The sequence below is a fragment of the Manacus vitellinus genome, unplaced genomic scaffold, assembly GCF_001715985.3.
Source record: "Manacus vitellinus isolate BGI_N305 unplaced genomic scaffold, ASM171598v3 scaffold_9_pilon, whole genome shotgun sequence".
NCBI lineage: Eukaryota > Metazoa > Chordata > Aves > Passeriformes > Pipridae > Manacus > Manacus vitellinus.
In genome coordinates, this window is record NW_021940917.1 from 22,055,360 (window position 1) to 22,071,523 (window position 16,164).

At 46.2% G+C, this 16,164-nt stretch overlaps 1 protein-coding gene across 1 annotated transcript; it reads left to right on the forward strand.

The window, feature by feature from the left end:
* The first annotated feature begins 12 nt into the window (after positions 1–12).
* Positions 13–12,805, forward strand: RAD17 (RAD17 checkpoint clamp loader component). Its single transcript, XM_018086159.2, has 16 exons — positions 13–45; positions 2,166–2,432; positions 3,097–3,180; positions 3,774–3,930; positions 4,398–4,534; positions 5,617–5,669; positions 5,763–5,888; positions 5,974–6,043; positions 6,624–6,735; positions 7,828–8,022; positions 8,428–8,513; positions 8,804–8,950; positions 9,405–9,551; positions 10,296–10,416; positions 11,269–11,326; positions 11,596–12,805. Exons 1-16 carry the CDS (start codon positions 13–15, stop codon positions 11,852–11,854), a joined length of 2,052 nt encoding a protein of 683 aa, XP_017941648.1. The 3' UTR covers positions 11,855–12,805.
* Positions 12,806–16,164: the final 3,359 nt, after the last annotated feature.

A 16,164-nucleotide genomic window follows, 5' to 3' on the forward strand; every position in this document is an offset into this window, starting at 1 on the left:
CCCCGGCCCAGGATGTCCCGCAGCGCCCCGGGAAGGCCGGCGGAGGTGGGTCCGGGTCGGGGCTCTCGCTCAGGCGGTTCCTGCCCGGGCTCGGCGTTGGCGGTTCTCCTTTGCCACGGGGTTATTTTGTGCCGAGAGTAACGTTCGGTGTCTGTGTGTGTGGAAGGGACCCCCGCTCTCACGGGGCGTCGCGGGTAAATATGCAAATTCCACCAAAAACGGCTTTTGTGCGAATAACGGCCTCTTGCAGCCCCAGCAGACGCTATTTCCCGGGTGCTGAGGGTCACGGGCACGGCGGGAGTTTCAGACAGAGTTCACCAGAGAAGCTCCGTGGAGTCGCGAGGTGCAGAAAGGACCCTCAACACCCCCAAGGGGCCCCCAAACCGCCTCAAGACCCCCTGGCTTCCCAAGCCCCTTCTCCCAGGGCAGCCTGGGGGCGGCTGGATCCAGTTCCAGCCTCAGATCCGGTCAGTGGTTCAAGTTTAAAGTGTTGTACAAGTGTCACTGTACAACTCTGTCCCGCGGGATTGAGGGCAGCAAACCATTATCAAATATATTTGTATAAGTATGATTGGACAAAGAGATTTTGGTCACAATTATTCACTACACAGTATAGGAGCTGTAATAACTGTGCACTTGGAAGCAATAGTTGGAATATGAATGTATAAAGAGTTGAAATGTGAGCATGAAGCTAAGGGTGGACTCGATGATCTCAGAGGTCTTTTCCAACCTTAATGATTCTGTGATTCTGAATATTTAAGCAATTGTATTAATGCAAAACCAATTATTAATTAGAGATGATGTCACTCACCAAGACCAATGACCAAATCTCTTTGGCTCAGCCTGGAGGAGTGACCTTGAAGTGTGTCCCCACTCTGGGGAGGAATCTACATACCCACAAGAAGGGATATGTCACAAGATCCCACCCTTAAAATTTGGGCCTGGGCTTTTCTAGTATGCAGTGCTGGACTGTCAGTCAGGTGTGTCCAGGCTGTGCAGCTCAGCAGCTTTGGAGCAGTTCTCAGTGGCGTCACTTGTTTGTTGCTTTCTCTGGGGATTTTCCCAACTCTGCCACATCTTCCCCTCCCTCTCAGGATGTTTCCCTTTAGGATTGATGAGTCAGGCTGGTTTCAGCTTTGTTCAACCCAAAAGCAGTGTGACCCCCCCTTCTTCATTCCCCACTGGGGACTTTGCAAACAGGGCCTTGTTGTAGTTGTTTTACTCCATTCCAGGCAGAGCATCCTGGCACCCCTGGCTCTCGGACACTCTGCTGTGTTGGTCGATGAGATGTGTAAACTGTGGTTTCCCGGCCCTTTTCGGGAACCTTGTGTCTGTTCTGTCACTCACATTTTCATTGGGGGCTCTGTTGCCATCCATCCTGTCTCAGCCCTGCATTGAGGGGCTGCCAGTGACCCCTGTGATGGTATTTGGGGCCTTTGAGAAGTGCTTTGGAGTGTAAGTTTGCACCCCTATTCCAGCTGGGAGCTCCTCAAACCCAAAATTCAGTGCTGAATGGTTCTGCGTTGCTGTCACAGGCTCTGGTGCAGTCACAGCTCAGCCCAAGCTGCCCTATGCAGCAAACAGGGAACAATCTCTGATTTTATTGTGCTGCCTCAATAGCTGTTCTCTGCCATCTGCTTCCAACTTTGAATCACAAATGCCTGCATTGTAAGTGTTAAAGAAGAGGGGAAAAAAGTGCCTCATACTGAAAGCTGCACAGAGACAATGTGAACATGACCTTAATGTAAACACAGTCTGAGTAAGCTGATGCTGCTTCTTCATTCTTATCTCTGATTTAATTTTACTTCTTTAGTTTGGATGTGTGTTTGTGGAGTTTTCTACTTGTTCTGTTCTTGACAATTTGCTGCAAAATACTCTTAGCACAACATATGAGAGGAGGCTTTATTTTAATACTGAAGAATCTCGGAATCCCAGAATGGTTTGGGTTTGAAGGGCCTTAAAGCCCATCCAGTCCCACCCCCTGCCATGGGTAGGGACACCTTCCACTGTCCCAGGTTGCTCCAAGCCCTGTCCAAGCTGGCCTGGGACACTTCCAGGGATGGACAAGTGTACACTGGATAAAAACCTGCCATTTTCTAGGGACAGCTATGGCCAGATAAGGGGAGGAGGTGCTGCTTCAGTGGCACAGTGTTTGTGTTCTGCAGGTAGCAGACTGGCTGGGGCACCCCTTCAGTGACTCCTTTGGAAGCACCAGTGTCGCTGTGAAGGCCCTGAGAGGCAGCTCTGGGAGAGGCCGGAGGCAGCAGCAGAAGGACCCAAGTTCTGTGCCAGAAAACAGCAAAGCCAGGGCTCCTTCCAGGAAAAGGGCAAAGCCCTCTGTGGTGGATCTGCCCTGTAGCAAGTCCAGGCAGAGCTGGAGCCCGTCCCAGGATGAGCTGCCGTGGGTGGAGAGATACAAACCTGAGACTCAGGTGGGACTTACTCTGAGTTCTAACGTAGTAGTAACATTATAGTAACATGCTGTGCTTCTGTCCATAATTTGTGTTGGTCAGGCTCCCAGAATATCCTATTTTGCTACAGCAAAAAGGTGCTGGTCTGGTTTGTTCACTGCCAGGAGCTCTTTATCTATAGGAGACAATTTCCCTCAGGCCTCCTGAGGAGGCAAAGCTGCTGATGAGATGTTGTTTCCTGTCCACATCTAAACTTCTGAACCTGTTACTGAATTCCAGCCACATCCATCTGCTCCAAGCACTGGGAAAACCCAGCTGTCTGGGATTTGCAAAGGTTACAAAAACCTGTGCAATAGTAGAGTAAAAGGAGCAAAAGGTACCACCTCCAGCAGTAGCTATGAAGCATGATGACACCAATAGGCAAGATTGTAGTGTTGTTACTCTGAGAATAATTAACAGCTCCTTATTTCCCAACTGCAAACAATGGAAAACAGGTTGTTGGAGGAAACAGGTTGAGCAGATCATCCTTAACTGTAGCACTTGCCTCTGCAGAGCGTAAATGTAACTGGAACACACACCAGCATGTCTGTTAATATTTCAGGCAGCATGTATTTTATCCTTGAATCTTATCTTTAGAAACCAAGAGGTGAATATATGAATTTCACATATTTTAACCTTGTTTCAGAATGACCTTGCTGTGCAAAAGAAGAAAATTGAAGAAGTTGAGGCCTGGTTAAAAATGCACATATTTCAGAGGCAACCAAAGCAGGTAAACATGCTAAAGTGAACAGCCAGAGGTATCAAACCATACAAATGAGCTGGATGCAATTCTAAGTTCTGAGAGGTGGTGATTGTGTATCACTGTAAGAAGTCTGTTAAGAACATAGGTTAGAGCTTGTACTTTTGTTTTGGGCCTGTGCTGGTAAGAGGTGGACTCTGATTTTGGTCAGAAATATTATTTTCTGGCATCCAGTCATAAATCACAACTCTTTAGTGTGCTTGAAACTTCAGGTTAATTTTTAGGTCTCTTGGCAAATGTCCAGTTGCACAGGGTTGGTGTACTAGGACGTTTTTAGTTTGGGTGGATGGGAGCTGTTCTTGTACACAGGCATAAATTGCCAGTGTTGCCCAACTAACCCGGGGCTTTGGGAACAGAACAGGATTCTCAGAGTCCTGGCCTGGCTCTCTCTGTCTGAACACTCAGCAGGTAAATCAACAACACAAAATATGTGACTTGGGTTTCATTGGGAAAGAGAATCATTGCCAGAGAAAATACAGGGGAAATTCAACCAATGTTCATTTCCAGCCAACTGTCATTATTTATCAGTCACATTTGGGATTATTTCTGTCCCTCTGTGTCAGGGTGGCTCTGTTTTGTTGCTGACTGGTCCCCCTGGCTGCGGAAAAACTGCAACTCTGCAAATTCTGGCCAAAGATCTTGGCCTTCAGGTGCAAGAATGGACCAATCCTGTATCTTTAGACTTTACAAAGGAAGAGTTAAGAAACATGTTTGACCATGGTAAGTATTTTGGGTTTTTTCTCTTATTTTTTCTGTTCCAGTTACTTTTGTGGTTTTCATATGCTGTGGTTTTGTTTCTTTTGTGTCTGTCACATATGAAATCAGATCCACATCTGTGTAAATCCATTCCCTAGTGTATAATAAAAATTTTTCTGTTGCTTTTATCTGGAAAGGGATTTAGGTTTTTTACAGTGTTAACTCCAAAATAACTGACAATTCAGATCAGTACAGAGAGCTCTGTAATAGCATGGATATCACTTGAACCAACTAAATAAAACCAGGTAAATGTCTTTATTGGGGTCCTCACTTGAATTACACCTTTTAAAAATTCTCTTGTATTTGTTTGCCAAAGGGCTTCTTCAGTGGTGCTTTCAGAAAACAGCGTGGGTGGGTATTAGTTCTTGTGGGTATTTTATTCTACTTGGTATAATATAGAATACATATTTTTAATTAGTTTTCTCTTTCAGACTCCAATTTTCATATGTTTCCGAGCCAGGCCCAAGCAGCTCTCTTTCAAGATTTTCTATTAAGAGCAAATAAGTATAACAAACTTCAGATGCTTGGGGAGTCCTCAGAAAGTGATAAAAAGCTTATTCTTATTGAAGTAAGTGAAAACTTGTGAAATCTTGGGTTGAAAACAGTACCTGATGTTGTAATACTGACATGCTCACGAGCTTCAGCTGGTGGACTGGTGTTTTCCAAAGTTCATCAGCTTTACTGCAAATGAGGTCTTTATTACTCTTTGAGCCTCTACAGCAGTTGAGAATCACGTTCTACTTGTAGATGAACCATATAACCAAAAGTCAGGAATTGGAGTCTGATTTGAGTACAGCAATAAGTAACAGAGTGTCATAAAGGAGATCAACACAACATTGAAAGTCGTTCCCACGTTTGATTATTTGTCTAGAAGTATCTATGTGTGTAAAAAGGAAGAGTGGGAAAAAATCCCATTATTCCTGTCCCTTAAGGATGCAGGAGAGTGTAGGAGACAGATGAGGATGAACACAATGAGAAACATTTGCAATTTAGCACTTGGTCCCTGATCTTCACGGGGCGTTATTTAGGTCAGAGGTGTGGACTAAGGGGTTTTGGGCAGGTACAGGATAAGACTTTATTTGTACTTGCTCAGGAATGTGTTTCAATAACAATTTATTTCTGACCCTTTCTTCCTTTTCTGGAAGGAATTTTAGAAATTGATAGTCAAGTTGTCTGTAAACTTCCAAGACAAAAACGGCAAAAATTCTAGTTGGATACTGTAGATTTTAGGAGTTTTGTGTGACTTGTCTTCATAATGTCACCTTCTTGTGTAGGTCCTGTCACACCTCACATGGTGTATTGTGCCCTCTTCCCCAGCAGAGCTGTTTGGAGTGTTTGTCCTCTGGGTAAATCTCTGTCTGGCAGGCAACGTGATCACCCAGGGCTGTTTCTTAGGAAGCAGAGACAGAAAGAAAGGATTTATTTTTAGATATTTGTTTTCTGTAATGAAAGACATACTGTGCTTTGGGTTTGGGTTCTTTCCCCTCTCTCTGGCTCTTTTCTGCGTTGGCTGCATTCAAATTTGGTTGCAAGGAAGCTAGCCAGGAATCACAAATGTGCTGCAATGTGATGTGCCATGACAATCTTGATGTCTGTGGGAGGGAATATTCACATCTGAATGTAGTGTCACCAGCTTTTTCTTTTGGGCAGGACATTCCCAACCTGTTCTACCGGGACCCAAGCAGTCTGCATGGCATTCTCAGGTTGGCACAAAATAAGTTTTTAATTATTATTTTTGGCCACTCGCAGCAAACTGGGGTTTTGTCCTCACAACACTTGCTTGTTTTTCACTTCAGGAGATTTGTTCGTACAAGTAGGTGCCCCCTGATATTTATAATCTCTGACAACTTCAGTGGAGACAACAACCAGAGGTTACTGTTCCCAACAGAAATTCTAGAGGAGCTTTGTATATCCACTATTAGGTAAGATCTTTTCTCTCATTAAAACATGGTTAAAATAAGAGAGAAGTCAGAAATTAATTGATTTTTTTTAAATGACATTCAACAGTTTCAAGCCTGTTGCACCAACAAATATGATGAAAGTTCTCAATCGAATATCTGCAGCAGAAGCTGGGATGGTAAGTTGTCAGAGCTGCTGGATTCTGTGCAGTGTTAGGACCAAAAGATTTCACGCTTTTATATCTGAAATATGGTATTTTTGTTACTGTATTTGTTTGATCTTTTATAGAGCCCCACACTCCCAAAAAACCCCTCACCATTCGCCCCAACAGAAAACAAGGAACAAGCTTGTTTTTCAGATTAGTTTCACTTGATCCTTGGGCTGAGTCTACAAAGTTACTTCTGAAAATTTATAACAGTATTTATATATATGAAACAAATAACAGGAATAGAATTCATTCCATTGGTTTGTTGTATCCAGCAAGGCTAGAAGAGGTCTTGAACTTAAACCCTGTATTATTCCTGAACTGTTTTGATTACAATTAAGTACCTTATTGAATGACGCCTTGCAAAGAGTTCTGTGCCTTTTTCTCTTCAACATGGCTGTGTAACAATGGATTAAATGTTTTAAAGTGAGCAGCGTTCCATGGTTTGAGCACATGGTGGATGCTCCTGTGTCTGTGGTGTCCGTCTGCAGCCATATTCAAATACACCTTTTCCCGCCTTTTTTGTTGTTTTTAATGTTGCTTTTCCTTGTAGAACAAAGAGAAAAATCATGCCCTTGATAGAGCTTCTCTGGAGCTGCTTTGCAGAGGTTGTTCAGGTGACATAAGAAGTGCAATAAACAGCCTTCAGTTTTCCTCAAGGAAAGGTAAAAGAGTTTGGCTTTGTTAAATTAACGATGTTTTGGCCATTTTTGCTGAGAATGTGTTCTGTTTGGTGTTGCAGCACGGCTGGGTGAGCTGTGCACAGCATTTCTGACACACTTTTCTGGAGCAGGAATAGACCCAGGGTGTGTGAGGGAGCGAGTGAGTGAGTGGGGCTCAGTGGCTGGCTGGGGCTAAACTGGCAGCAATGCATGTGCTGACCTAATTTAGTGAAAGACCCTCTTTTCTTCTTGGTATCTTTGCTATTTGTGTTTGCTGTCATAAAGACTGAACCTTAATTTGAGAGCAATATTTTCATTGACTCCTTCTTACATTTCTTATCCTGCTTATTCTGTAAGCATTTTATGAGTCAGTAATTGTTAAGAAATTGATGTATGGGTAAAAAGGGTCCATGGTAATTGTGGGAGAAAAGAAAAACAAATACTTAAAAGATAATTTCTCTCAGCTCACTAAGGAGCATTCACTAGCCACTAAATCAAATTGTGGGTGAAAATTTCCAAGTTTCTTAAATTACAGTAGACTAAGGGGTTTATTTCTAGAAGCTCAAAACATTGTGTTGGTTGTAAAACATTAGTAGGCTGTTGGAGGAATCACCTAAATGAAAGGTTTTCTTTGCCACCTTGTATTTCAGTGAGGATGTTGTACAGACAATGCAAACATAAGACAAATTAATAAGTGAAGAGGATGTAACTGAAACATAATTTACATATATTTGTACTTATGCTTTGTAAAGGTGAAATTCTAAACAAAGGCAAGTGGGGGACATCAGAACTAGATGGAATAAACCTGAATGCTTTTTTTAAAGACAGTTGTTTGTTATTCAGAAAAAGTAGTTGGTACCTCAGCTGTGGCTTAAGGGACAGAAGTGGAATGAAGCCAATGAATGATGCTAATTTAGGTGACTGGATTGTCTTCCTAATAAAGGAGTTTTCCCTTATGCCTGTATTTATGTAACCTTTTCTGTTCTTTTTATTACTATTATTGGTTTATATAAAGCATTATCAGTACCAGTGTAATAGAAAACTTCTATGGATTCATGTACTTTCTCTTGATTTTATTTTTGCTTTAATTGATAGACTGCTCTTTGGAGAAGGAGTTTTGGTCGAGGAAGAAAAGGAGTTCCACAATAAAATGTGAGGAAGCTGCAGTATCGAAAGAAAGAAAGAAAAGTAAATGTGATACCACAGAAGACCAGGAGATACAAGCCGTTGGTGGCAAAGATGCATCCATCTTTCTTTTCCATGCTCTGGGGAAAATAATTTATTGCAAAAGTATGAAAACTTTGACTTATTCTCCCTTTGACTGGGTAAAGCGTGTCAGCTGCTGATAGCTTGATTTGCTAAAGTAAGGCTTAGGGTGGCCTCTGATGGGGATGTTTGGTCAATAACAATGGTATGAAATCCGCTAAATAGGGGATCCCTAATTCCTAGTAATTCACAATACTAGCTCCAAAATCAACTGAAGAGAAGTAGTGGGGTGAGGGAAAACTAATACATGGAGCTTAATGTAACCAACTGTGTGTTGATGACTCTAACATTGACTGTATAGTTAAGGATCTGTGCCTGTTTCAGGATCTTTTGGGAGCTGGAAATGTTGTAATTTAGGTGCTGTAGAGCTGGCAATTGCTAACAATGTTTCTCATGCTAAAAGACTAAAGACTGTGAAATCCTTTGTAGGAGAACCAGTGTCAGAGGCAGAATTCCCTCAGCTTCCTGCCCACCTGTCAGAATTCCATCGGGACACATTGCTCATTCAGCCTGAGGTACTCCTGCAGTTACTCCATGAGTTCAGTTGGGTTGGAAACACACCAAAGCAAATTCTCAATCACATGGTTTAATCAAAATGTGTGTCTGTTCAGTCTAAGTTACACAATAATTGATCTGGAAGGGAGCACTGTCCCCCTTCCCTGGGGCAAACCAACTCCCTTTGTGTCTGAACACCACTGCTGAGACCTTGTGTTCCAGCTCCCTGAACATCTAATGTATCATACCTTTAACTAGGGTGCTTTTCCTTACCTACCTCTAAAACCTGAACTTTTCTTCTTTCTAATAGGATATTGTGGAAAAATCACATATGTCAGGAGCCATGTTTAATTTATACCTCCACCAGAACTATGTGGACTTTTTTTCTGATATAGATGACGTGGTGAGAGCCAGTGAATATCTGAGTGCTGCTGATGTCCTTTGCAGTAACTGGAGTGTAAGTGTCATCTTTCTATAGGCACACACTTGTTTTTAAACACTTGGACATTGAGCTTTGTGACATCTCACTGCATTTACGAATGTTTGCTGCAGGCTTAGTGTGGGTGACAGTGAGTTGTTAATGAATGCTGAAATACATCAGCTGCAGAAGAGACGCAACACATTTTTTGTCCAGCTTCTGTCAGCATTTTATTATAGTGGGTCGTAGTGTTTGTAGAATGTTCTACAAAGTATTTTTAAGTAGAACATAATCATGATAAAAATGTGTGGGCATCCATCAGCCTTTCCCCTGAAGGAATTGAACCAGCTCTTTTGTTCAGCTGCTTTGAATAAAAGTTCCACAGTAATCTAAACTGTAAAATTCTGGGCAGGTTGCGTCACTGCAGTTCCTGAGGGTGTTTCAGTTCAAATGAGGCACCTCGAGGTCACACAGTGCCCAATTTCTCTCTTAGACACGTCTTGTGATGGAAAACTACAGTGCCTCTGTGGCTACCCGAGGGGTGATCCATTCCAACACATCCAGGGCCTTTGCCCACCAGCAGGGAGGGATGGGATTCCGACCCTTGCATAAACCCCAGTGGTTTTTTATCAATAAAAAGGTAAATGCTTGATTTTTATTGTTTCTTTTTGTTTTACCTAAGGTATGACTATTGAGTAGTATGGTATAGATGAGATTTGCTCACAGTGCTAAACTTGTCAAATATCCTATTTTGATATCATCTGCTTCTAAAAAGCACTTGCTTGAAGAGCAATTTGTATCACTCCTTTAATGTAAAAATAAATTGGAGGCCTCTGACAAAGGATTACTGTGTCCAAGTTGACATGCTGCTGGGAGAGTCTCGGTCCTTCCTACATTAGTGGAGACACGATCAGCATTCAAATACTAAAAAGTATTCCTAGGACTGAGTGTGAGCTTTTTGCACATTGAACTGTTATGTAGGTTTCACAATTTACAGTTTATGTGTTTATCAGAAGTAGCCTGTTCAGGATATACCAAAGGTCTGGGCAATTTTTTATATTTGAACTCATGCTTCTCTTGCTTTATGTGTCAAAAACTATTGGCCTGGATGGACAGGGAATCCTGTAATCAAAGGATAGCTATTTTCTGGAAGTGTTAATACTCAGCAAAAGGCAAAACAAAGGATTTTACCATTTTTATGATTGGTCTATGTTAACTCTAACTGCTTATCTTTTCTTCTAGTCTCATTTTTCAGTAGCTTGTGTGTAGTCATCTAGCAGGCAGGAGGAAGGTCTATGTATTTTGGTACAGAATATCTATGGTAATCATGTTCCACCAGGTGGTTTTACTTGTGTTTCTTCTCTCCCCTCCCCAACTTTTACAGTATCAGGAAAATTGCCTTGCTGCCAAATCTCTGTTCTCAAGCTTCTGTTTACCACCCGAGTGCCTTCAGACAGAGTTGCTGCCTTATCTTGCTATGTTAGCAAACCCAATGAGAAACCAGGGTAAGATGGGTGTAACTTGATCTTAGACTCTTTTTGGCACTTGAAACATACTGAAAAATTTTGTAAGCCAAAATGTCAATACTGTCTATGCTTTTGCCTCAGAAAAAAAAAAAATTATGGTAAATGTATAGAGGTGATACCCAAAGGTGCTTCTAGTAACAGCCAAAATTAAAGCTGTTCTGGTAGGATTATCAAACCTTACTAATTAAGTTGCTCTCTAGATTTAAGGCTTATTTTAAATCTGCTGGAGGAATTGAGAAGAAGATGACTTTTGGAAACCAGTGTGCAAAATTAACTGGATTTTCGTTGCTTACTGATATCTTTCCAGTAACATCAACAGACTTAAAAGGCTTTTAAAAGCCTTTCCCAGATAAACAAAATTCGAGTTTATAGTGCATAAAAAAATGTAAAATCCAAGGTAATCCAATAGCAGACCATTCATGCAGAAAAATTTAAATAATTCACATAATTCAAAAATTACTGTTTAGTCAGCTAGGTCACTTATGCTACGTTGTTTCTAAAAAAAAGCTTCATGTCTTAACTAAGGCCTTGCCATCAGGATGAATTAATTTCGTAGGCTGTGGAATAATAACTCTGTGTCATAAATAGAAATGGATGAACGTCAGGGGGTTTTTAGGGTCTTGTGTGTAGGCAGTCTGTCAGTATGGTGGTAAACTGTAGCAGTTTGGGAAAAAAGTTACATATATGCATGTGCAGTGTTTTGGTATCTAAAATGTTTCAAATGTATGTAGGAATACTTGACTAACACATGAATTGTTTATTTTCCAGTATGTTTAATTGTATGTTAATTATGATCTGCCCACTATGACACTGGTGGTTCTTTGTTCTTAGCTCAGATCGCTTTTATCCAAGACGTGGGGAGGCTGCCACTGAAAAGGCATTTTGGGAGGTAAGGTTAAATTCTGTCTATACTTAGAGAAAGTAAGACTTCATTACTTTACTATATTAAGGGGAAGAACCCTTTCGTAGAGAACCCTTCCACAGTAAATCATCTGTGATTTACTTAAGTCCTGCTTTAAATCCTTGTTTAACTTTCTTTTCTGTTGTATTAAGTATTAGACCTGTCCTAGACACTGTTTCTCCAGTGCGTGATCTGTGAGCTCCTGTGAGACAGCAGCTGTCTGTGTGTGGTCATGCAGTGCTGCACTGATTTCACAGGTTAAAGCTGGAAGCTCTCAGTGACAAGGACCCCGGGACCCCGGAGCTGTTCCGTGGGGAGGGTGATGGTGCCGATGCGGAGCCGGAGCCAGGGAACAGCAGGACAGGAGAGAGTGATCCCAGTGATCCCGAAGGACTCCTGCTGCCCTCCAGCCAGTGCAGTGGCAGTGACCTGCCTGGCAGCCAGCCCCAACCCGTGGCAGCCCAGGCCATCATGGAGGAGGAGGAGCTGACAATAGAGGAATTCGACAGTGACTGAGCTCCAGACCCCACCCACTACCTTGCCTGGCCGAGGTGCTGCAAAGGCCTCACCTGAAGAGAGTGTGGTCTGCCCCAAAGTGCTGCCTAAGCCACAGAGCGGGGCTGGGAGCCAGGTCTGAACTGTCTCAGCATCGTGACAGCTCTCTTCAGCTTCCTCCTCGCTGTGCAGGATCAGCCCTGAGCTGAACACTGAATCTCGCACAATTTCCTGCCTCTCCTGAGCCACCAGATCGTCTATAAAAAGAGAGTAATAAATGACTGAAATCAATCTGAAAGAGACTGTAGATCAGCAGTGTCAGTCTTAAGTTATTTTTAGTTTTCGCACATTTTAATTTACCTTGCAATTGTACACTGTGTTTCCTGAGTACATGTGCCGTAAGTTGTCAGCATTTGAAGGTTTTGTTCAAATTCTTACCTTCAAATGAACCTGCTGTTTGGAAGTTTGTACCTTCATGAAATAAGAGGCTGAAATGTACACAGAAAAAGTTTGATGTCCCATACGGATAATGTAAAGAAAAATCCTACTGTATTAATACTGTTTAGTACTCTGATTCAGATTTTTTTGTCTTTATAAGTAAGTTTATATGTTGTACCATAGCTTATTTTGGATTCCTTGTTGAAAGATATTTTCATAACTTATGGAGGGGAAAATGCAACAATCAAGCTGAAGTTGTTCTCTCTAGGAAGTTTAAAGTGTATAAAGTGCAGTTTTTCTCCTTAGGTTGCACTTGATTTTGTGTTTGGTAAGTGACACATGGTACAGTGGTACAGTGCTGGGGATAGTGATACCACAGGAGTGAAGAAAAAAGTGGAACCAAATTCCTTTGTGTGGTGCACGTTTGCATTTCTGTATAGCTCACAGCCAGAGTTTAGTAAGAGAAGACACGTGTTTATCCACCCAGACCTTGGGTCAATGCTATTAAAAGAGTCTGGATTTGTCATCTCCTAAGGGACAGGTGTAGTCTTTCCATCTACAGCTGTTTAATTTTGAAGAGAGAAATTTCCCTCCTAGTTCTAAAATTCTGTTGCAGCTCATTGCTGCAAAGTCAAAATGTCTTTGGTTGTTGATGCCCATCAGCACTGTTCTTCCTCTCCACGGTGCTTTGGATGGGCTGTTTCTGGGGTGCCTCCAGTGCAAATGACAATAAGGCAGGAAATACTGTCTTTTGTTTTGCAGGCACAGCCCCAAGCTCCTTCGTTGTGTCTTTTCAGTTTTCCTTACTGTAGTGCCAGGTATTAACAGTTACTTTCACATCAGCTGTTTCCCGTTGGCCTTGCCCTTGGTAGGGCCAAATTCAGTCCTCACCTGGCAAATTACACCCTGTAATGGCAGAGACTGGGCTGTGCGACTATACAGTAATTACATAAAACCTGTTTCACATGAAAACACCACACACACAAAGAGAGCATTATTCTCTTTGAAGCCCCAATTTCTTGCTGTGCTGGTGAGTGCCCCGTCAAAGCAGTGCCCAGTTACCATCCCCTCAGCTCCAGGTGAGGCAGAGGGCAGTGCTGGGAACATGTCAGTGCTGCAGCCCACCCTCTTACCTCTCTCCAGGGTCCATTTCGGTTCCTCAGCAGTGTCCCAATTACGTGGTAGGGAAAGAAGGTCTGTCCTTTGGATAGGGGTGATTTAGGAGCATCCCACAAAGGACAGATACGTGGGCCCTCTTGGTGTGGTCAGAGCATTTGAACAGCCATGGCAGCCTTTGGGGAGCCCCCGCGGCTCGCGCTGGAGCTCACCCTGCACTCAGTGTCCGGGTGCGGCTGGGGGGGTTTGGTGCAGAGGATGTGCTGCCCTCGGTGCTGGCAGCTCCCACCGAGCTCTGCGTCCCGGGAGAGCGGGGACAGGAACACGGACATGGATGTGGGTGATGGAGAGCAGCACGGAAATGTAGACGTTAAAACACAGGAAACAGTATTTCCTTTCTTTTCGCCCGATTCCACGTGCCCGGGGTGGGAGGGGATGTCGCGTTGTGACATCACCTGCTGGCAGAAGGTGACATCCCAAGCGGCCCGTTGTGACCCCACCGGGGGAGGTGTTGTGATGTCACCCCCCTCCCCGACTGTGTTTGGGCCCAGCAGAGCCCGGGACACTGTGGCTTGAGCCTGGACTCCTGAGTGGGACTGCGAAGTCTGGAGGGTTGAGCGAGGCTTCTCCCGGGGTTGGTGGTGCCTCGGGGGCTCCCCTGGCAGCTCGGTGACTCCTCTGGGGCCATTCCCTGTGTTTGCTCAGCCCTGTCTGGTTTGGGCAGCCGGACACTGCGGCTGTTTGCAGCAGGGAAGGTGAGGCTGTGGGGAAACTCCTCGCGGGTGTCTGTGCATGGGGTGTGCGCTGGGCTCGGGGAGTGGGGAGGGTGTCCTGGAGGGGCCTGGGCATTGCGTCCTCCCCGCCCCGGGACAGCCTCTGACCATGGTCCCGTTCCACCGTGCAGTGCCCGACACCCTTGGGAAGCGCCACAGAATCGCCAGGGTCGGAAGAGCCCTTCGGGACCGTTAAGTGCAGCGCCCGCCCGGCCCGGCAGGCCGGTGCCCGCGATGGGCCCCGCCCGTCCGGGCGCTGCCGACCCGCCGGGCGGCGAGCCGGGCACGCAGACCGGAAAGTGGGACTGCCCGGGCTGTGTCACCCAGCGTGAGGCTGGCGACGCCTGGCGTGCCTGGGCGGACACGCGTTTTCTGCATGGGTGCCTCCTGCGGGGCCGGCCGCGGACCCGCTGCCCCCGCTGCCGCAGCCCCGTCATCGCCGCCCGTTCTCCGTGCTCGGCGACGACGATTTCCTCAGTGGGCATGTCCTCGCCGCCGGGGCGCTCGCCGGGGCATGGGAGGGCTCAGTTTCCGCCTGTCGAGACTGCCCCTGGCCGCTGCCCCCCGGAGTCCTGCGCCCGCGGCCCACGCGGGCGCTCCGCGACGAGCTCTGGGGAGCTGGCTGGCACGGGCAGGAGGCATCTGCTGGAACCCGGTGCGGCCGTTGGCTGGCGGCAGTAGCAGTCCTGGAGGCGATCCACGGCCCGCGCTGGTGGGAGGCCCGCGAGGTGGAGAGCATCGCCCTCTCCGCCCTCTGCATCTACGGCCCCCACAGGGACGCGCTGGCCCAGATACTGCAGAACTACCTGGGGGAATACACGGCCCCACTGGTGCACGGACTGGTCCATGTCACCCTGAGCCAGTGTGGTGAGGCCTGGCAGCTGCACAGCTCCCAACCTGCCAGGGACCGGGGCAGGAGCTCCGTGTCCAGCTCCAGCGGCTCCTCCTCACCAGGGGGGACCCCCACTGCCAGCCCGGGGGGCACCCCCACCCACAGCCCAGGGGGTACCCCCAGGCCCAGCCAGGCCGACACTTGTGACCCCGTGGGGTTGGGCCCAGAGGACCAGCTCAGCACATCAGAGGCCCTCCCTGGGAGTCCCAGCCACCCCCCATGTGTGCCCGTCCCTGCTGAGCAGGAGCAGCCCCAGGACGTGGCCCAGGAGCCCACAGAGACTCCAGGTCCCTCTACTCCCGACCAGGACAGGGGCCATGAGCGCCGGCAGCACCGGCACCCCCGAAAGAGGAGGGCCCGTGACCGCCACGGTTCCTTGCGGCCCAGGAGGAGGAAAAAGAGAAGGAAATAAATTTCCTTGACACAGTCTCTGAGTGCTGCTTCCTCCCCCTTCTCCTGAGGCCCTTTTCCCGTCTTTGAGGCTCTCACACCCCCAGTGCCCCGACACCACCTCCCAGGGAAATCCTGAGTGGAGCCATGGTGATGCCAAAGCTCTCGTGGGCAGAAAGATTCTTGTGTCTCATTTTGCCAGCTGAGCTTCCCATCCCCTTTCAGATCCCTTCAGTCAAATCCATTGCTGACATATCTTCATTTCCACTATGGGAAGTCATCAGTTCTTTCCAAGCAGGGACCTGGGAATGGTGCAGGAGTCCCCAGGAGGGCAGAGAAACCCAAAGGCCCAAGGCTGATGTCCTCAGCTCCCCCTCAGGATGAAGCAGCCTCTGCCTGGTTGTGGGGTTTAAGGATGGTCTGGGCAGCTGCCCACATGTGGGATGTGGAATGGGACAGGGAAAAAGGCAGGCACAGCCTGACAGTGGGAGAAAGTTTGGGTTGGGAAGGGCTTGGGGGCTGGATCCCCAGATGGATCACGGGGTTGAAGAGGAGCAGCTGCAGGAGGGAGAAGGAGGTTTGGCACTGTCCTTTAGCCCATCCAGGCCACCGAGGATGGGGGGGTAGATCCTGCTGCTGCCACTGGGCTCCATATCCCCAGGAATCACCTTGTTATTGCCCGGGGGGTGCCACATGTTCACATAAAAGCGGAAGGTAACAGG